This window comes from Leiobunum rupestre, chromosome 3 (assembly GCF_980474605.1).
Source record: "Leiobunum rupestre chromosome 3, qqLeiRupe1.1.hap1, whole genome shotgun sequence".
In the NCBI taxonomy this organism is placed as follows: domain Eukaryota; kingdom Metazoa; phylum Arthropoda; class Arachnida; order Opiliones; family Sclerosomatidae; genus Leiobunum; species Leiobunum rupestre.
This window is the reverse complement of record NC_143386.1, coordinates 43832082-43854291: the sequence shown is the minus strand read 5'-3', so window position 1 is coordinate 43854291 and position 22210 is coordinate 43832082. Positions and strand designations below refer to the sequence as shown.

Below are 22210 nucleotides of genomic sequence, written 5' to 3'. Positions count from 1 at the left end.
AATAAAAGCTTTTTGGCTTTCGTAATTATTTTTATTTGATAAAATTAATGGCAATAAAAATTACCATTACATATTTTTATATTGTTGAGCTTTTTTTCTCATTAACAAATTTTTTCGCAACAGAAATAACAGCGAGAAAGAAAGAAAAATGTCTCAAGAACGTACAAATGTTCGGCCGCTGAAAAAAATACTCAACATTACTATTAGTAATTTTGTAAAACCCTATCCTGAGGATGCGTTGAACAACCTTCTGATTCATTCCCGATTACGTATCAGAAAAACCGTAACAGTTGTTGAATGAATTTTGCTTCTTCCAGTTGGGACATCCCAATAGGTATCGGGAAGGTATCAAATTAATCTGTTGCACGAGCAGGTTTTTCTGATACGTTTAATAAAAATATGGTTGTTGAACGCGCACGTAGAAGATTTCTCTGCTTTTCGCTATTTTGATTTATTCATTTTCAAAAGGGTTAAGAGCGTCTTGCCATTCAACAACCATTTAAAAATCAGACCGAATGGTAACGTGATCAGAAGTATCGTATTATTTTAAGATTTTAGTAGATGAACGCAGCCTGAATATTGTGTATATTAACCTCATTGTTTTCTTTTCGACTAGTTTTGGTTCTGGTCTGGCTCTGTTCAAAACTTTCAGAAAATCTGAAGTTTTAGCTCTCATTCTTGAATGGATGTACGCCTTAAAAATTATTTAATTTTTAAATGTTTTAAAATGGTGTAAAATAAATTTAAATTACACAATTACTTTGGAACACTTTATGTGATAATGTAAATAATCTCTGAAGATATGAATAAGATTAATTGTATTATCCCTTGCTTGTTTACTAGTATGTCTCGGAAAAAGAACTATGCAAATAAAAAGATCATTAGCTCAGCTCTAAAATAATTTTGTGTTAACTTTAATTTACCAAATGTTATGTATCCTATATTGTCCCCAACCCTAGCATCAGTGTTTGCCAGCTCCATAGGTGGTTCTCTATGGCTAAAAAGAACCTGAGGAGCGGTATGACCAGCTTTACGGCCTTCTTTAAATTCTTGCATGAACACTTTGCCAATGACGACATCATCCTTGTCTCTGAATATTGTGCTAAAGACAACCGTAACTCTATCTGGTTTGGCTTCCACATACCTACAATACCAAAAACAATGTGACGATGAGTGTTCAAATATTTATTTTGAATAAAATTAGTTAAATTACATAGTTTCATCATCTCGATAATGTATAACAGCTCTTTTCTGAGCCTCTTCTCCCTTCTCTTGAAACTGAAAATATTTCTCAAATACCGAAGCAAAACAATTTCTTTTCAAAAGACCAGCTTTTGTAATTAAGGTTTCATATTCTTCGGGAATGTTTTCCAAATCAAACAGAAGGGTTACATTATAGCCTTCTTCTGGACTTATTAGTAGCGAGCCGTACTCTCTTTGTAGAAGCTTCAATAAAGCATTTATAATGTAATACCACTCTCATCTATTCAATGTATATTCTACAACTCACCTCATCAGCACCGTGTTCTTGCAGCTCTCTATAAAACTTAAGGGATATGCTAACCTAGATTGTATAATGCGACAAATGTTTTACTTTGTGGAAAGGCATAATTAAATAAAATTGATCATACTCTAATTTTAGTCTTGTCCCCATTTGGATTAGAAATGTGAAATAATACACCATCAAAATCGGCAATTATAACATCAACAGATTCGGGTTTTGACCTTATAAAAGGGTAAAATTCGGTACAGTTATAAAACTTCAATTCAGTTAGCTCGCTTGCCGGTAAATGACTTTTACTGAGTACATCAACTGTAATTAACATCCAATATCCTGCATGTAAGCGTCCACCCTTATTTTTTCATTACTCCTTTGAGGCTCTGCTTGACAAAGCAGAAGGGCCTTGGCCTTTCAACAACTATTGAGTCGATTACCGGCAACTTTGTTTTGTTTCCCTTCGCAACTAGACTTACCCCTGCGTCGCATTTTTGAATTTTAGCCTCAGTATATCTTCAACTATTCGGTTATTTATTTCTAGTAGGATCATTTTCTGATAATTTCCAAAATAGTTAAAAATCTAAGCTAGAAATTACAACTCGAAAAGGATCCTCCCAATTTTTATGGCACTCAACCTCTAGTGATGTGACGTCATACCAATGATGGCAATTTGCCAAATAGAGATAAAAGGAAAGCCGCTAAACAAGTTGAAGACCGCATAAGCGCGCTTTTCAAAATGAAAATGGGCAGGTTTTTCCATAGTATTTCTTGATTAGAAATTCAACGCGACGAAAATGTACAGTAATATGTATAATTGGTCTGAGTAAAGCCAAAACTGTACTTTTTCTAACGAAAAAAAGTTAAAAACGCAATTATTTAAAATTCCTGTAAGAAATTGACCAAAGAAATGCAAAATGTAACAATGTTCCAGGGGGGGATCAAGAGAAAAGTACGAACCTCGGTTTAAAAATATGCTTAAAGTAAGCTTAGATTATTAATCTCAAGTTTAAAGCACCAATTCAGGCAGAAAGGCTACCAGCTCCTCTGATTATAAAACATGCTTTTGAAAAATAACCACCTAAAAATTTAAGATATTTAATTTTCTTTTTACGAAAAACAATTACAATATCACCAAAAAATGAAGCCGACATTTTACTTTATACAAGGATAACTCTCAATTTAAATACAATGATGAGAGCTCTTCAAAAAGGTTTTTCTTTGCATGAAAACGCCACAATTTTCCATAAAAATCAATGTCTCTTTTGTTTTAATAAAAGTTTTTTTCTTGCAATGGAAATTAATTGGGGTTACAAAAAAGTGTTAAAATAAAGAGCAATGTCAAGAATATTACGATAAAAATGCACGGATTCTACATTACATAAAGAGTTAAATTTTGTATAGTCAAATGTTATGGCGAATGGAACTTATTCCTTTTTAGGAATTAGACGAAAGTAGCAGGAGAAGCAGAATCAAATTTAACAACGCTGCCGTGTACTTCGGTTTGTTAATTTTCGATCCCGTGTTTCCCAGTCACTAGAAATGGGACTGCCCTTTATTTGGAACGAATAATAACAGGCAAACTTGTTAAAATAAATCATCAGACTATACTTTCTCTCTGTGTAAATCCAAAACCCACATTTGGTGTCAATAGGAATAAGAACCATTGATTGCCATTATAAGAGCTAAACAAAATCAGGGGATTATGGGGTAACATCGATATTGAACAACGCGTTCATCCTATTAACATCATAATGATGAATGAGACGAAGTGAGAATTTCAAATTAAAATGGCCAAAGGCTAATTTTTGTATCGATGAGCTAATGAGTGATATCGATAATGAAATATTCTCGATGGTAGTTTATACAAGGGTTTTCAGGTTTCTCATCTTATCAATAAACCAAAATGTTTTTCCTACTACTCCGATGATTTCTAAAATTATGAAGTGAAAGAAAGAGTGCTATGTTTTCACTGCAATTTTCAAATAATTTGATCTAAGTAAAGTTTCAAATGATAATATAAAGCTTGCGGGTTTTTACCCAGCTGTGCGAAAGAATATTAGGTAAAATAGATCTATAATTAGAAATACTATGTAGAGTTTTGTGTAATCTAACCCTTCCCACTTTCACATCTAAATCATTTCAATCTTCAATTAAAATTAACTAAACTTTTGAGGGACTGTGTAACTGGCTTGCATGGTTGTATAGCCAGCCACGGAAGTCGGTTGTTGTTGTAAAGCCTGTTGATAAGACGGGGTCGCCATTTGTCCTGTTGTATATCCAGCCATGGCTGGTTGTGTTAAAGCCTGATAAGACTGAGCCGTCATTGGCGTCATTTGTTGAGCTGTCTGTTGCTGCATTTGCTGCCATTGTTGCTGATAAAGCAAAGCAGCTTGCGTTGAGGTGGCGTACGCTTGCGGTGTCATCGAAGGGACGGAGCCAGTACCGGCAACTGCGACCGAAGCAGTTCCAGTCATGGCAGGATTGGCTGTAGGAGTTACCGTTCCAGTCTGCTGACCATAATTTTGGTTGTAACTCTGGTTGTAAGCCAATTGTTGATTATACGCTGCAGTGTAAGCAGCAGCAGTCTGTTGGGCGTATCCTAAAATGTAAATGAAAAGATTTAAGATATTTATTGCCATAATATACTTTATAAAATGAGTCAACGGATAAACATCTAGTCCTTGGCCTTATTTTGGTAACTTCTTTGTTCAATTTTAAAAATCACCTCTAGAAAACATGTTTTTCACGCACTAAATGAATTTTAAAAGAGGTCTAGCACCCAACAAAAATGGTTGTCTTAGCCATAAATTCATCATTTCACACCTTTGTTGAAAATTTACTTTTATAGTTACTTCTATGTCATATTCACATTCTGTTCTGATTTAAAACAAACTTATCCATCTGGATATTTTCTGATTATAAACAGAAGGCAATGAAGACAAAAAGTAAAGTAACAACTAAGACAAATTAGATGGTGGTGATAATTTTTCCAATTTTTCATGCCTCCTATTTAGTAGGTAGTTTAGACATTCTGTACATTTATGTGTTTGTGTAAGTGTGCGGTAGCATGCAACCTGATTTAATATTACGCTAAACCTCAACAAGTGTATATGGAACAAACGGATATGGAACAACCAGCCTGAACCACTCGTAAAATTTCTATAAACCAGTGGGAACAGAACTCGAAACCCTGAATACGTGTGGTAGTGTATCCTAGATTCACCCAGTGCTAAAAGCAGGATCAAACTGAGCTTCTCCAGGTGCAGGACAAAGTGTTACCATTTGGTCACCCCTCTAAATTTAAGCCATGGCCCAAACTTCCAAATTAGATAGGTCTTGCCTTGAGCGCTTTGCTGCAATTGTTGGTACTGATTTTGTTGTCCTCCAGTTGTTGTTGACTGATTTAAATTTGGCATTGTACCGGCCATTAACCAAGTTGAACCCACTGTTGAGCTGGCTTGTTGTCCAGTTTGACTGGTTCCATAAGTCACTTGACCATAAGAAAGAGTATTTTGAGAACTTAGAGAACTCTGATCACCTGTTACAGATGAATTTGCAGTACCAAAGCCACTTCCCAAATTCTGACCACTCTGATTCGAATTACCACCTGATTAACATAAGCCAAGAAAAAAGATTAAATATACCAAAATCCTTTTTGAGGGTCAGGAGACCTTACCAAAGCTACTTCGACCACTTTGGCTATTTTGAGAACTATTTCCACCTGAAAATGTACATACGGTAAATCAAAAATCACAAATGTTCAAAGAATAGCAAAACAGTATACCAAAACTATCCCGTCCACCTTGGTTATTTTGGCTATTACCATAACCCGTTTTACCACTTGGAGTACTTTGCTCATTATTTCCACCTTGAAAAAAAAAATCAGCCAATAAATAACAAGTCTCATAATTGCGTCTCTTCCAACTTGGTCATTTCTAAAACTGTTCTGGCCAGTTTGGTCAGTGCCAAAACTGCTCTCAGTTTTATCATAACCAAACGTATTCTGGTTAGTTTCATCAAAGATAATTTAGACTCGTACCCTAGATTTTGAAGTCACTCTCTCGCGCGTTGCCGATAGCGTTTACCCACTTCCCGCCGGAACTCAGAAAAAAATTCGCTCCATGGTTTGCGCCTTACCGCAACCACGGCCAACTTCGATCATGCGCTGTCACGCTATATAGCGCGTGATCAAAGTTGTCCGTGCCGCAACCGATGGAGTCTGATTTTTCTGAGGTCACATGCCGGGAAAGGGTAAACGCTTCGTAACAAAATCGTCAATGTGAAAGCTCTCAGTATTCGAATCTAGGGTACGAGTTTAAATTATCTTTGGTTTCATCATTACCAAAACTATTTCGTCCAGTTTTGTCACCTCCGAATCGATTTTGGTTATTTCCAAAACTTCCGCCGCGTCCAGTTTGATTTCCAGCAAAGTTATTTTGTCCAGTCTGATTATTACCAAAATTGTTCCTTCCGCTTTGGTCACTACCCAAATTGCTTCTTCCACCTTGGTTCTGCCCAAAATTGTTTCTTCCACCTTGGTCATTGCCAAAACTACTTCGTGAGCTCTTGTCAGTCCCAAAACTATTCCTTCCAGCTTGATCGTTACTGAAACCGCTTCTTCCACTATGCTCATTTCCAAAACCACCACGTCCACCACTCTGATCCGCTCCAAAATTTCGTCTTCCACCACCACCACCACCACTTTGGTCAGATCCAAAACTGCCTCGTCCAGAGTTTTGATCATTTCCAAAACTGCCACGCCCCGAACGATTGCCTCCAAATCCACCACTGCTTTGGTCACTTCCAAATCCACCACCTCTTCCTTTCTGATTGTTGCCAAAACCACTTTGATCATTCCCGAAATTGCTTTGTCCACCTTGATTGTTTCCAAAACTGTTCCGACTGTTCATTTCATTTCCAAATCCTGAGAAACAACATTTTAATTAAAAGGAAAAATGTAAAATAATTGTAAGACAAACCTTGTTTACTTTGATTTCCTCCAAAACTGAATTGTCCACCACTGCCCTGCTGCCCCCCACTGCCCTGCTGCCCCCCACTACCCTGCTGCCCCCCACTGCCCTGCTGCCCCCCACTACCCTGCTGGCCACCACTGCCCTGCTGGCCACCACTGCCCTGCTGGCCACCACTGCCCTGCTGGCCACCAAAGTTACCTTGAGACATTTGGTTCGGGCTATTTCCAAAACTATCTCGGTCTGAAAAAAAAAATAATTAATCAACGTGATTAAAAATAAACACAATTGATTCATACCTTGGTTAAAGCCACCCATTCCTTGAAAATTGTTTCCTCCAAAGCTGTCTCGGCCTAAAGCAATTAAAAGTTTGTTAAAATTGCAAATACCACCTATTTCTGGAAACAAGAAATATTACCTTGGTTAGAGCCACCACCACGCCTAGAGCCATACCCTCCATTATCATCAGCTCCTCTTCCCCTATTTCCAAATCCTCCACCGCCTCTGTTTCCAAATCCTTCTCTTCCAGACTGGAAACCACCTCTTCCGCCGCCGCCTCCAAAACCTCCTCCTCTATTGCCTGGTCCACCACCGCCTCTATTTCCTGGACTTCCGCCTCTTCGGTTGAAACCACCCATATCATCTCGTCCTAAATCAACAGAAGATAACGTTAGATGTATCAAAACTGAGTAAAATGATTTAAGTTATTAACCAACTGAAGTTAATGACATTTCCAAACATGTTAGATAAATTATTACTGTTAAAATACAGTTAAGCACTATTGTTGAATTCATGTTCCATTTCTAATAGTTTGCATGCATTAAATTAGAATCACCTCTATCCATTCCTCCACGTTGGTCATCCATTCCACGAAAACCTTGATCACCTCCCCAACCACCCATAGGGCCACCAAAATTATCTCTCCCTAAAATACAAAATTGTAAAAAAATTTAAGTAATTAACAAAACACAAAATTATAAACAAAAATTCAAACTAAAAGCACGTATAAGTGAAATAATAAAACATGTCTATAATGATGCTCCATTAGTGTAAAACTAGTAGAAATAAATTAACGATAGTGATAACTACGTGTCGAATGATGGAGCTCTAATGACAGTGCTGTGCAAATACAATTTTTTTGGAGACCAAATTGGATATCAATGATAGGTTTTCTAGGTATGTCAAATACAAAATCTATAGGCATAACCATAAGTTAAATAATGTAGGGTCAGTTGTTTGGCAGTTCATCAGTCCAATATTTTCTTGGTGTAATCCCTTGTATGGCTAGTTATTAATTTAGACTTCACAAATATGTCTTGTCAATAAATCTAGTTTTATTTTTTAAATATGTTTTACTTAATAAACCCAACTAATCAGAGCCTTTTTAAGCTAAATCTATCATCGAGTACTCAAAACCCCCCTTTAAAGAGCTTAGCCTAATTATTTGAGTACTCTAAACCCCTTTTTAAGCTAAGCCTAATTATTCAATTACTGGAAACCACTTTTTAAGCTAAGCCTAAAAGCTCGATAAAATTTTAAAGGTCATCTCAATACTTGAAAAGTGAAATTTTTCATACTCTTAACTCGGCTCGAAACCCAAAAATCAAGACTCGCACATACCGAAAAATCTAATATTTAAAACATTGAAACAATACAAACTGGGTACTCGGTCCTGTTAAAATATTATTTCGAATACCAAATAATTTGACGTACTTGGTTTTAGTTTTTAATTTTAGTTTCACTTTGCTGTTGTAGAAAATTCCCTAACAGGCTCAAAAATCTGGCAAATAAGATTCTTAACAGCTGTCCGAGCATAACTACAGGCCTAAGCTGTTAGAAGTTCCCTATCACAGCAATTTCAATGGCTCTCAGTAAATATTTAAAACAAAAAAGACACTTATGTGAAAACAATCACGAATTTATGAATAAACTAATTGATAACTACCTCCTCCACCTCCTCTATTACCATAGCCTAAGCCTTCTCGACCTGAACAATAAATTTCAAATTAAAATTAGTAAATCGTAGCTTTTATCACAACAAATGTACCTCTGAAACCACCACCGCGTCCACCTCTGTCTCTTCCATCTTGTCTATTATTTCTACCAAATCCCCTACCAAATCTGCCTTGAGATCGGTCATTATCTTGAGAATGATCGCGAGAGTGGTCTCTCGAACGATTTCTATCATGAGACGAACTTCTGTTTCTCCTCCTGGAATCATTAGAGCTTTCTCTTTGCCTTTTAGACTGGGGACTTCTTTGGCGGTTTCTTTCCTGCATTTGATTTACAAACACAGCGGGGGAATCACTAAGACGCGCTCTTTTTACTGGGGCACCGACTACTGATCTTCCTTCCTCATTATATTGTTTAACAAGCACTTCTGCTTCAGATTGAGGTAGTTCTACAAACTTAACCTCATCAAATACCTCACCAGCTTCTGGAAGAGCAAAATTTGCTGAAAACACAAAAAAAAATAAATATCATTTTATAACATTAAATGTTGTTTATATATTTACCTTTCATTTCGAGGACTGCAGAGTCAGGAACATCTTTGCCTTCGTCTTTTTCACGTTTCTCAGTCCTTCTCTTAAATTCTTCGTCTGAAGGTACAAGAACTACGGCTATTCTTTTAAATTTACTAAAACTTTTCATTTTCCTTCTTTGGGCACTGGGGTACACATTTGTCTTTAAGGTAAATAAAAGGAAATCAATTTAGGAAACATTGAAAAAAAAAAAAAAACTAACACTAAAGCAAAAATGATACCTGATCCAAAATGAAATTCCTGTTCAATTTCGAGCCAATCTCAAAAAGTTTATTTATGCAACGCGTTGATAATTGAATAAGTACATCCCATCTACCATGGTAATTTCTTTTTCTTGGTAGACCCATTACCTAAAATTATAACACAAAAATATAAAATAGCGATCATACAGAGAGAGGTTTAATATAATTTAATGGGTTGAAACTGTCTTCACCCAATTTATACAAATTCTTAACCAGATATTGTTTAAGTAGAAGGAAAAACAACGAATGATAAATTGTAGTGGTGTGTGAGTACCAGGGTTGGCACTAAGATTTTTTTACTTTTATCAATTTTAATACAGTTAATGGTTTTAATCGTGTATAATTAATGGATATTTTACTTTTATCAGTTAGCTAATCTTGAATTAAATGATATCCAAATTAAATTTAATTACTATTTAATATTTTAGTTTACTCAGATTTTCTATGTATTTTAATTTTTTAAGAACCTATTTTAACCCTTTTTTGTTTCTCCATTGAAATAAATTAAGTTATTTAAACTATGTAAATCTTGATTTAAAAAAAAACCACAAGTACTCCCTCTAACTCGCTAGGTACTAGAGTCGAGGCTTACAATTTACTCTAAGAGGATTCAACGTTCCAAATATGTTATTGATGAGTTCAATTTTTTAGGGCAAGTCCATATTTTTACCACTTTCTTATTTTTTTCTAAGTACTAATTTCTATGGTTTACTTGTTTTAATAATTGTACACTCAACTTATGCAGTACTACCAGTGAAGAGATAAAATGCAGAAAAATGGCTACCGTGTTTTTATTGTATAAAACTATTTAGCTTTAACTCTTATTCTTTTTAACAGCAATGTCTATTTAAATTTAAATATATTACAATGATTTTTATTAACTTTCTATAGGACTCAAATTGGGCTCTACTAGAATTTTTTGACTCTAGTAGGACTCTTAACGCTTCTTAGAGGACTTGAGACTCAAACTAGTCCAATTTCCCAGTACTCGGGACTCGACTCATAACCCAAAAAGGATGACTCGCACACTTTTTGAAAAAAACACCCAAAAAAATTTAAAATTGACAACCCTAAGCTGATTGGAGTCAAGGATGTAGACCTAAGGATCCACGAACAACCCTTAATATATAAAAATTAAAACAAAACAACTGTAGACTGATATTAAGAAAGAAGTTAGAACCCATTTTTTGGGTCAAGCTAAAATATCAACACAGTCAAATTTCTATTGCACTGTTTGCAGCTAAACGTTTAAAGTGCAGCGCTTCGCTATTAGTCAGTGCTGAAATTAACAAAAATTCAAATGCTTACCCTCATTTTATCAATTATGTTATTTGTCCCTAAAACATTATATCTTTTATCTGTATTTTCTTGACAGTATTTCAACACCCAAGTTGATTTACCAGAACCAGGCAAGCCACACATCATAATCATCTAGAAAACAAAATAATAAGTATGAAACCTCTTCTTTTCTGTCCAATAAGTGATTAGAAAATGGTGTTATAAATATATCAGAAAATCTTAATCCTCAAATTCTTATCACTCGGGGAAAGAAATTTATACATCATTTCAAATTTCATTAACAAATTATTAGGAATGTGCGAGTACTTGATCGAGCTTTGAGCCGAGTACTCTTATTACAGCTAGAAAAGCTTGAAAATGGTTCGAGCCTCAAATCGCGGCCTAGGCTTAACTTTTGAGAACTCAGAACTATTATTCTTACCAAGGCGCTACTCACGAGCTTTTAAAAATGGTGGGGAAAGCTACTAAAAAAATCCCTTTGGTCCAGCCTTAAGATCTCTTACTGGGGGAGGTACAAGTTCTAGTTGTTTCTGATTGGTCACTAATTTTAAATTTGGAAAACCATAAGTTACATAATGTAGGGTCAGTTGTTTGGCAGTTCATCAGTCCAATATTTTCTTGGTGTAATCCCTTCTATGGCTAGTTATTAATTTAGACTTCACAAATATGTCTTGTTAATAAATCTAGTTTTATTTTTTAAATATGTTTTACTTAATAAACCCAACTAATCAGAGCCTTTTTAAGCTAAATCTATCATAGAGTACTCGAAACTCCCCTTTATAGAGCTAAGCCTAATTATTCGAGTACTCTAAACCCATTTTTAAGCTAAGCCTAATTATTCAAGGACTGGAAACCACTTTTTAAACTAAGCCTAAAAGCTCGGCTCGAGACTGGAAAAATGAAATTTTTCGTACTCGAAGCTCGGCTTAAAACTCAAAAATCAAGAATCGCATATGCCTACAATTTATGTTAAATTGAGGGGGTACTGACTTCGCATTCAGCAGGACTTTGTGGACCCTGACCTCCTAGTACCAAATCTTCTTCATTTACTTGGTTTATGTAAATGTAATCAGGAAATTGTTCGGAATAAGAGCAATATGACTATAAAAAAAGAAAATTTTAAGTTATTAATATTTTAAAGTTACATTGTGAATGAAAAAAAAGGGTTAAAAATACCGTTTGACCAAAATTGAAACTAAAGGAACTATTTTTAGTCAGTATGTGAGGAAATATCGCTTGATCAAGGATAGTGGATTTGTCTATAGTGAAAGCTACTCCAGTCGGTCTTCCATTCACAGCGTACGATATTTTGGCAGAGCTGCTATCCAAATCCTTAAGCAAAAATTCATTGGTATTAACTTACAAGAGCAAGAATATATTATATTCATTAAGATATAAATGTAACTATCAGAAATTCTTAATCCTCAAATTCGTTTCAGTCGGGGAAAGAAGGTTGTCCATCATTTTGTGTACATTACATAACTTAAAACGTGTCTTACAAGAAAAGCTGCCACAACGTCCCCTTCTGCAAATGGCACCCCGTAATCGAAAAATTTGCATTCAGTAGAGGCTTTTCCAGTTCCTCCGTAGCCCCACGACAAGGGTTCTTCACCTGAAATTTTACCAAGATATAAACCAACACAGGCAAATATTCACACTTATGTAAAATATAGACAATGAAATAATCAGAAAATCTTAATCCTCAAATTCGTTTCAGTCGGGGAAAGAAGTTTATCCATCATTTTAAAGCAAAAATTTTATTTATTTAAAAAAATTACCTAATTGCATAGATGTTTCATCGCAAGAATACCCAAGTCTAACTACGTAAGGATTAACTTCGTCACCCAGTTCTTTGGAGAATAAATGATTCATGACCTTTTAAGATAAAATGTAAATATTAAAATTGCAAAGTGTGTTTAAGAAAAGGCTTTAAAAACACCTTGATTTCATAGAAAACTTTCCCAGTTTTAACTCCGTGGGAGGCACGAGCACCAGCCCACATAAAAGCAAAACCATCTGATGTCAAAGGTGTAGCTGTGCAGTTAATGTTGTTTATGACCAAGTTTAAATCAGAATTGTCTGTAAAATGTAAAAAATGGAATATCAATGATAAAAATGTGAAAACAACAACCAAAAATATATATTTACATGTATCAAGTTTAATATGCATTTGTTTCTTAATTTCTGCTTCAACAATTACTTCATCTTCGGTTTTTGAGATGTTTTCCTTATTTTCACTGCTAACGACATTCAACCATTAGCAAAATTGGGTAAGACTCTGTCGTAACACATTCCAACACCAAAACTTTAACTTAAAACAACCAAAATCCATAATTACCTATCATCTCCTTTCAGTGAAGATTCTGTTTCAGATTTGCCAGAAGCTACTAAAAAATTATATATTTCACTATGTAACTCAGTAAATAAATGGTTTGATGTCCCTACCAGGTTCATTTTTAACATCAGTTGAGTTCGGTTCCGAACTTTTAACAGGGCTAATTTCCGATTCTTCCGTTTCTGATGTGGCTTCGGTTTTCATCTCATTCTTAATTTGCGGTTGAGATTTAGCTTCACCAATTTGAGGTATTTGTATTACTGGCTCAGTTTTAGAGTTCGTAATAAAATTACTATCATTTTCAAAGTTATTTTCACAATAATCATCGCCAGCGAAATCTCCCTCTTCATAATTGTCGTACCCTTCAAAGTTTTCTCCACCCTCGTAATCATCTGTATGGAATAACTGAGTTAGAACTTTTGTTTTGCATGTTTTGAAACAATTTTAGCAAAAATTTTTCTACCACCATAATAATATTCTTCATTACCCATTTGCGCGTCTTCAGAAGGAATTCCATTAATTGCTTCTTTGTCTTTCTTAAGATTAGTGTCATCATCTTTTTCTATATTATCAGAGACGTCATCCTTTACACCATTGTCATTTTCTTGAGATGAATCAGTTGCATTTGTTTGATTTATATCAGTCTCCGTTGGTGAATTATCATCTGCTTCTGTCAAAATTTTGTTTCCCTGTTCTGTTGAAGGTTCATTCTCATCTAGCTCATCACTCTCTGTTATAATATAAATTAATTATTAAACCATATTTATTAAATTAAAAAAATTCACTTTTACAAGTAAGCAACCCAGTTGATCAATTAATAATTTACTTATGACTTTCATTACTGTTACTTGTCAAAGTCATTATTGAAACAGGCAGCCATTAAAACACTCATGAATCATAACAGTATTTGTTTGTCAACTCAAAGGCCCACAAAGCAATGATTTGTTAAATAATTTATTGAAATCACAATAAGTATAAAGAAGTTAATATTTGGAAGTCAAATTGATTTTAATGATAAGTAGCCATATCAAGCAACCAAATCTACACTACAAAGCGTGATAAAAATAATTTACCGGCTTTCAAGGCAGCTTTTAATCTTTCAACGAGGGCCACTTTGTTACCCTTGGTATCCAATCCTCGCGCAGCCAGTTCGGCTCTCAACTCAAGGACTTTAAGTTTACCCGGCACTATGGTACTCATTTTACTTCCAATTAGTTTTCCTTTCCGTGAAAATTATTAAAAATTTACCAATAAATATTACAAAACATAATAACGAACAAAACAACACAAAGCCTACACGACGCGTAAAATTGAAACACGATTCATTATGACTTTTTCTCAAAATGGCGGAGTCTGCGGAGAGCGCGCAACTTGATTTCATTGGTTACTCAAAGTATGGGTTTTTGACGTAATCACGAAGCCTGGGCTAAACCATGGCTAAACGACACACCAAATCATAGAAATCTCATAGGTAACTAGAATGCTGCCGTGTAATTGGCAAATGGACCCAACTCCGTGGCAGACGATAGCCATATCTCAGCCAATCAGAGCTCAAAGAGTGGTTCTGCCAAGAATTTAATGTCACCAGAGAGAGTGACAACGCCTAGCTCCCGCTATAGTTACGCGGAACCAAGGAGGATTATTATCCTCCTTGCCGGAACCACTCTACGGTCTCTCATTGGCTGAAGGTTCAAAACGAACTGGCGACAAGCTCGGCCGTAGGCGGCAGCATTCTAGTTACCTATGAGATTTCTATGCACCAAATTACACACCTTCTTTATCCTCCGCCATATAAATATTTTCTCACACCATTTTGGCAACATATATAAAAACTTGTTGAGGTTAACGGTAATAGTTAGTGTAGGGAGCTGTTGGCTCGATCTCGTGGCATGCAGGGCTTGCCACCACCCTCCTACGCATTGTAACCCGGCCACCTGAATTAAGGGCTTCAAAAGTCACATGATGACTTAGGCCTAGGGTGGTGCCTTGGGTATTAGCCTAGCCTAGCCTAGCTGATATTACGGGAATCGCCGTGTACCGAAATACTGAAGTTATCGGATTAAAAATGACACACATTCCATAAATGCGAAAATTCAATTTCAATGACCAGCATGGCTTCCTCCTCAGACGTTAGTGCTTCAGAAACCTGCTGTCTACAATGGAGGAGGTCACGCGCTGACTTGACAATGGAAACTCGGTTGACCTTATATACCTCGATCTGCGAAAAGCGTTTGACACTGTCCCCCACTCCCTACTCATTCGCAAACTGGAGCTCTTAGAGGTTCCCCCCATTATTGTTAACTGGATTGCGGATTTCCTGAGCAATAGGTCTCAGCATGTTGTTCTCAATGGTGTAGCCTCATCCTGGTGCGAGGTTACTAGTGGTGTCCCCCAGGGGTCGGTGTTTTTGCCCACACTTTTTGTCATCTTTATTAATGATCTCCCCTCGTGATCAAGGAGTCGTTTTTGAAACTTTTCGCCAATGACAGCAAGGTTGGACGGGGTGTTTCCTCAACGGCCGACGCCTTGCTGCTTCAATCAGATGTAAATGCTCTCGACCTTTGGGTCTGCTCTAACGGTATGAGCTTTAATTCGGCAAAATCATCAGTCCTGCGCTGCGGGAGTAATAATCCCCAATTCCAATATCGTCTTGGTGGCCGAATTAATGAGTCCAAGCATATCATTCGTGATTTAGGGGTAATGCTCTCGGCCCGCATGTTGGGGGACACTCACTACAGAGCTGCTTCTGCTCGGGGAATGAGAGCCCTGTACCTACTAAAGCGCTCCTTTTCTTTTTTCAGTGCCAAATCTTTTAAGATATTATATAGTACCAAATTTGTTCGTAACCAGATGCAAAAGTCTAACCAAAAGGGTCTTTTACACGCAACGTGTGATTAATAACTGGAACGAGCTTCCCTCTATTGTAAAAGCTAAATCCTCGGTCTGTGCCTTTAAATCCCGTCTGGACAAGTTTCGTGGCTGGACTTTTTAGTCTACTCCGTCCTTTTTATAATACTTATGTATATATATTTTTTGGTTACCTCCATCCACTCTTTGTAAATACCCTTGAGTGTCACTTTTCAATTAATTAACTTTCCATAGTGTGTGTGTAAATTCTCCCTTAAGCCTCTCTATTTGTATTTTGGTTTGTATTACTACTTTCCTATAGACTACCTGTTGTATGTTACTAAGTGCGTACTCAGGAGCGCAATAAGTGTATCCCACTTTCTAAATCCTGAAATAAAGTATAATATATTATATTGTGGTACACTATTCAAAGGCACGGATTTACTAAGCTGTATTTGAATAGCCCCATTTCGTAAAACATTAGTGATAGAGTGATATTTTTGCATTTGTATCAAGCATTCAAGCCATAGAAATCGGATAACAAACTAGAAAGATTTTTGAAATTTTGACGCGTGGTCCGATTAGAACTTTTAAAAAACCCTGCCTTTGGCCCGTGCTTTTCGTTTGGCTGGCAACGAAAGTTACGCCATCTGCGCCACACTGGTGAACTAACACTCTATTTCGCCTAAGATTAAAGGGACTCCAAAGTTCGGTGGCAAAAAAAAAGAATATTGAGCATGCTTTTTCTTCCACCCAACCCCTCACTCGGCCTTGGCAGAGGCAGGCAGAGTCAACCGTAAATTTCGCACTTTACTGACTTTACACACATTTTGCCATTGAACTTGGGAGCCCCTTTAGCCAACTTTAGCTCGACGCTAATGCGGGTTTTTTTATATCTTTAAAGCGACTTATGTTTAATTAAAGTTAAAGAATGGCTCAAAATTGGGTAATTAAATCATGTAAGAGTAAATACACAAAAGAAAACATCTTTTCACAGGTTAGTGTTAGAAAAAGTTTTCTTTTTACCATAATTTCCAATCGCTAAGAACGCACCATAGAAATCGGATAACAAACTAGAACGCTTAATCGAATGGCTGACCACGGACATTATATAGAATGTCCGTGGGCTGACAAGGTACCTATAAGATTACATTGAAATTAATGTAAAGTTGGCGATAATTAAACGTTAATTAACCTACCAAATGATATAAGAAATATTCCACCGACAATTTTTCCCGTTTATATGAACTTAAATGTAATATAAAATCGTCTTGAAAAATCGTTTATCGCTTTATAACATTCAAAAATAATATTTTTCCCGCACCATGTAGATATCCGAGCATCTGATCGTCTAGGTAAAGTTTGCGTTGTCAACGAGCGTATTAGAAAGAAAAATGAGATTTTAGAAAGTAGGTTGTAATTCGGAACGATATTAATACTTTTCACGAATTTTGTCATCGGTGAATTATAAATATGACTTGAAATAAGTTTCAAGGTTTATTTAAAAGCTAGTTTCATAACTTTTCATCCATTGGTTCGTTCAGAATGTATCTTTAAAGTAGACGAAAATTTTAAGGCGCGGAATCTTGCCCAGTCTTAAGCCTCGGTTTAATCGTCTGCGTATTTTGAAACGGAAAAACCCGATGACTATCGTCAAATCTTGGGGTACGTTCAGCAGAGCTCATCGGACCTTGGATTAATAATCGGTGACATCGGTTTTCTACATAGATATAAGAAATGTATATATAGGTCTAGATAAATTTTGGGGCGTCTAAGCCTAACATAAAATACGGAATTGACACCTAGCAGACACCGAGGAAGGCACGTGACCGAGAGCGCGAGCTCTCTTAGCATTTTAGTATTAAGTGCTTGACCTTTCCGCAGGCCGTAGTCTTTAGACACCATCTGTTGGTGACTTTTAGTATAGTTTTTAAGCCGGAGACAATGGCTCTCGCGACAATATCACGAGCTTTCTTACCGATAGATAGCGCCTTATACGGATAGCCTGCAGAAATTACGCGTTTCTGCTAGCTGTCACCTCCGTATTCACTCCCTTTGAAATATTTTATCTAGACCTTTATATACATTTCCTATATCTATGGTTTTCTACTGTACGCTTTGTCGCGTTTCCGGTTTTGACGTCACGATAGTCATCGGTTACTCACCGAAGTCATCGGCTGGAAGAGTCGGTTTTTCCGATGACTGACGTCATTTCTGACGTAAAACTACTATGAAAGCTACGGAATTTTAAAAAACACCGATGACTGAATAAAAGCGTTCAGCAACTTACGACGTCATTATGACGAAAAAGCTCATCGGTGGAAAATATCAAATCCATCGGGTTTTTTTCCGTTGACTGCTGCTGAACGTAGCCCAGGTTAAATGATGGCGAACGCTCCTTGTTATTTATGCAATAAATCTCTTGAAAATGAAGCTATTGAGACGGTTGTGTGAGATAAAATGATGGCAAAAGTGGATATAAAACCGAAAGTCTGGGAGGAAAAGGGTTCGTTAGCTTTCTCAGTGGTTTCCTTCAAAAATGAGGAGCTGTTTCCCCTATACAATGATTGAGCCAATCAGGAACGACTCTGTTACGTTTGGCCTATGTCTCATGACGTCACGGTCAGAGGAAATAGTTCAGATGGGCGATGCTAGCTAACCTAGCGGTAAATCCAAGAAGCATTCCTTGGTAAAATTCCCGAAGACGTTGTCACGTTGGTTAATTTCGGTTAATTTATTCCTTTTTCAAAAATTTTGCCTCTGTTAAGTTCAGCGTGGCTCAAGCTCGTAAGAAATATACACCAGAAGAGTTAGCTTTAAAGCCGAAAAGTAAATTTAGTCAGTGTAATTTATTTATAAAAGATTTGTATTCAATTGGTACTATCAGAAATACATGAACCGAAATTATCAGCGTCCTATTCCTCTAACCAAGGAGGCAAGTTCCCCGTTTTCCCCACCTTAGTGGCCGCGTGCTACCTTCCCCTCCTCGAAAAGAGAATTTCCCCTCCTCGAAAAGAGAATCTCCCCACCTCCGCGGCGAAGGTTTGAATACGCTACCTGGCGACGGCCGAGCGAAACTTTCTCGAAAAACAAATAAATGAAATATGCTGCTGGGGAAAAATTACAAGTGCATCATAGAAGCAACGTCCAAGGAAAGAATAGCTCAAACAAATATCATCGTAATCAGTTGTTATTAATTAATGAAGCCCAGTTAACGACTAATAAAAACTAGACTAACTTGACTACGTTAAGAATTATAAACAATAAATATTTGTATTATTTTGTTAAAATAATTGTACTTGTTTTATTTGAAATATAAAACTGAATAGCAACGTAAATGTAGCCTTACTCGTAAACGAAATCATCAATTTTATTTCTTATTTCTACTGGCTCTTTTCTCGTGGTTTATTTCAGTTTCTTCTTCTTCCGTAGCCTTCTGTTTCTTTGGTCTTCCCATATTCTTTACTACTGCAGGCCTAAATATTTTTATCTGGGTTTCATATATCTTAAGTAGCTCCATTAAAGGCACTATATCACCGAAAAAAAATCGGTATTGACCTCACTTGTTTTCTAAAAAGTGATTCCATATTTACGTTCTGCATAGTGGCGACCTCGTATTTTTGCGGGAGTTTTCAAAATTACTTTCAAGGTTAGGCGGGGGGGGGGGGGGGAGATCGGCCGGTTTTGAAAAGCGGACAGCATGTGTTGAAGATACAGGAACCGAGATACCGAGAAGTGTTCCATCCAAAGGGGGATGAACTGCTGGAGGGTAGAAACGAAAATTGGGCTATGAAAGTTTTCGACGGTCGCGCGGATCCGAGCGAAGAGGGACCCCTAGAGAGATAATCTTTTTTTAGTTCCCTGGACTGAACAAAGAGCAACTCTACCCTCGTCTAAATTCATTTCGAGGAATTTTTAAAACTAGCTTATCACCTATAGAGTAAGAATGCTTCCGCAAATGCGAGATTGATAAATACATTTCGTTTACTGTATATAAAACATAGGTGAAATCCTCCGTATTGATTTTATTTTATAAAAAGTTTAAAAATAGAATTGCGTTTTCAATGGAGTAAATAAGGCTTACTTTGGTAAAATAATAATTAATTTTATTGAAAAATAACACTACACTTGTTTACAAAGCGAAAGGGGAAGCCCCTGGAAGAAAGGCGATCAATATAACTTTTATAGACACTCGCTACATGGCCCCGAAACTGGTCCTGGTAAGTGACTGACAACACAATAAAATAGTACTCCAATCAAGAAATAAAAATTTAATTTAAAAAAATAAGAAAATATACCTCAAAACAACAATTATCAATAATAAAATATTTCATTGAAAAACAAATTCAAAAATATACCCTAGGAAACCTCAATATCCTAAGAAAGCTCATCAGAAATATAAATTGAATTTCATAAAAATACAAATTAAAAATCAAAATGTTATAGAAATACGAATAAAAAATTAAGACAAATCCAAAAACAATATTACAACGTAAATGACTTATTTAATCAATCTACTAAAACTATAAAAACAAAACTACCTGTTTCAAATGAAGTAAGCTATAACCGTACTTCCACGGATAAAAACCATAAGCAATATTACACAACCTCAAGCGCATACTGCACCGAGCTCGCGCCTTTACGAACACATCGATGTAATCCTATCACCAACACCTGTTTCAGAGGGAAATGATAATTTCGTTTCCCCCTTTTAGGGGCAACGAAATAAAAAAGACACGAAGTAGTGAGGGGTCCCAAACTTTCACTATGGAGGGCCTGTAAAAAGGGAATTGCCTGGGATTGGGAAATTCCAAATGTTTCCACTTGAGTTCATTCCAAAGACTATATATACGATTCGCTTACTAGACAGGCGTGTTCTATGGCTCAACTTGCATACCGATTGTAGCTCCATCTCGACGCTGGTCAAAATTTTCCCCTAGCTTGAGCTGTGTTACTATATAGTGGCGCCGCGGGTTCAAATATTAACCCAGCTTTTACAGTGCTTCAGAGGTGGTAACAGGTTTTTCCAAGGAACACGCCTATCTAGTAAACGAAGCGTATATATAGTCTTTGGTCCATTCGATGTTTTTCGAAAGGGTCATTTCGGTAACGTGGTATATTTGAGTAAAACCCATAGCAGTCGCGTGACGGTTTTTCTAGAAATATTATCAGATCTGTCCCACGTTTCAGTGGCGTAGCCAGGATTTTGTTTCGGGGAGGGGGGGGGGCACGCCATTGAAAAAAAAGTAAAAAAATAAAAATATTTATACGTACGACCATACGTTTCTGGGGAGCATGTGCCACGTTTTGATATTGGTTGGCGAGTCTATAACCATGGATAAAATGGAAAATATGCCTTTGGATATATTAGATGGAGAATTAATCCCGTGAAAATGTAGGAATTCGTGTAGCAGAGCCGCTACTCGAGACATAAAAACAATGTTGCCATACATACCCCCCTCCGAAATCCAATCCTGGCTACGACGCTGGCTTAAGTTGTATAGTGTTAGCGTAAATTTCAAATGTAAATACCTAATATTTGCTATCTATCTATCTATCTATCTATACTATATTCCTAAGTGTCTTCTGTCTGTCTTGCGTCTGTTTCTCTATAGACGTCCGAGCCGTTCCAATTTCCTTTCACAGCTATTCCTATGGCGCAAACGCAGCGAGTCGCGCAATTTTCATCGATTTCCAATTAAGTTAATTAATTAAATCATGTATTTTCTCCCCTGGAACGGTGCCATGAATCCTGCAACCTTCATACACCTATACAACCAATATTTTTCTGTCAATTTAGCGGCTGCGCTGGGAGGGGGGGGGGAAGGTTTTTGTTTATGCCTCAGTCTTCACGGGATTTTAGTTCTAGCTGGGGCCCGGCCGAAACAGTCTTCACGGGATTATAGTTCTAGCTGGGGCCCGACTGAAGGACGGGCTACCCAGCTAGTAAATAATATTGTTAAAACAATCATCACGCCTGTAAAATATTTTAATCATTGTACTTTACAGCTTCATGCCTCAAATTAAAATCTAGATTTATGTTGGGCTAAAACGTCTTTTTTAAACGGGATTTGTTCTTGTAAACTTATATGTTTACAAATATAACGAGGATTGGTCTTATCCATTAGTTTTGGATCAGAAATATTACCCTGAAATGAAAAAAGTACATAGCATCTAACATTAATATAAAAAAGTGTTATAATATTAAGTGTTTAGTAACCATATAATTCTTTTTGGCGTCAAACACCATCTCCGTTTTTTTGCTTCATACAATTTGCCAATATTGTATGATTTCGATTTTTTGCTCCAAAACATTCTGTATTGAAGTTCGCCAGATTTCGAACGGGCTTGCGGTCTATTTGAATGTTCGTTATAATCAATGGCCGCTAGCAATATTCTTGATTCTTGATTGGTAACTATCCCACCTAAGCAAAATCATTGAAATTGTATTATTTTTGAAAAATACATATTTTGAC

General features: G+C 36.5%; 2 protein-coding genes across 9 annotated transcripts; both read right to left on the bottom strand.

The window, feature by feature from the left end:
• Positions 1-16: 16 nt before the first annotated feature.
• Arpc2 (Actin-related protein 2/3 complex, subunit 2) lies at positions 17-2162 on the bottom strand. Its single transcript, XM_090170139.1, has 8 exons — positions 1975-2162; positions 1632-1725; positions 1511-1564; positions 1214-1446; positions 924-1144; positions 761-861; positions 594-694; positions 17-178 (listed from the first exon to the last, which is right to left on the bottom strand). Exons 1-8 carry the CDS (start codon positions 2046-2048, stop codon positions 154-156), a joined length of 903 nt encoding a protein of 300 aa, XP_090026265.1. The 5' UTR covers positions 2049-2162; the 3' UTR covers positions 17-153.
• Positions 2163-2577: 415 nt separating this feature from the next.
• LOC149951865 (uncharacterized) lies at positions 2578-14242 on the bottom strand. Of its 8 annotated transcripts, XM_090168320.1 has the most exons (25): positions 13961-14242; positions 13375-13617; positions 12998-13279; positions 12891-12939; positions 12701-12792; positions 12492-12631; positions 12331-12427; positions 12052-12164; positions 11729-11884; positions 11543-11653; positions 10562-10684; positions 9233-9361; positions 8985-9153; positions 8516-8923; positions 8414-8455; positions 7304-7393; positions 6887-7117; positions 6768-6821; positions 6478-6711; positions 5841-6422; positions 5283-5366; positions 5175-5219; positions 5061-5105; positions 4839-4988; positions 2578-4097 (listed from the first exon to the last, which is right to left on the bottom strand). In XM_090168320.1, exons 1-25 carry the CDS (start codon positions 14085-14087, stop codon positions 3655-3657), a joined length of 4239 nt encoding a protein of 1412 aa, XP_090024446.1. In that variant the 5' UTR covers positions 14088-14242; the 3' UTR covers positions 2578-3654. The 8 variants fall into 8 exon arrangements, with proteins under 8 accessions (XP_090024446.1, XP_090024440.1, XP_090024447.1 ...); XM_090168314.1 differs by having other exon boundaries at positions 4839-5105; XM_090168321.1 differs by lacking the exon at positions 4839-4988 and having other exon boundaries at positions 5037-5105.
• Between the last annotated feature and the right edge of the window lie 7968 nt (positions 14243-22210).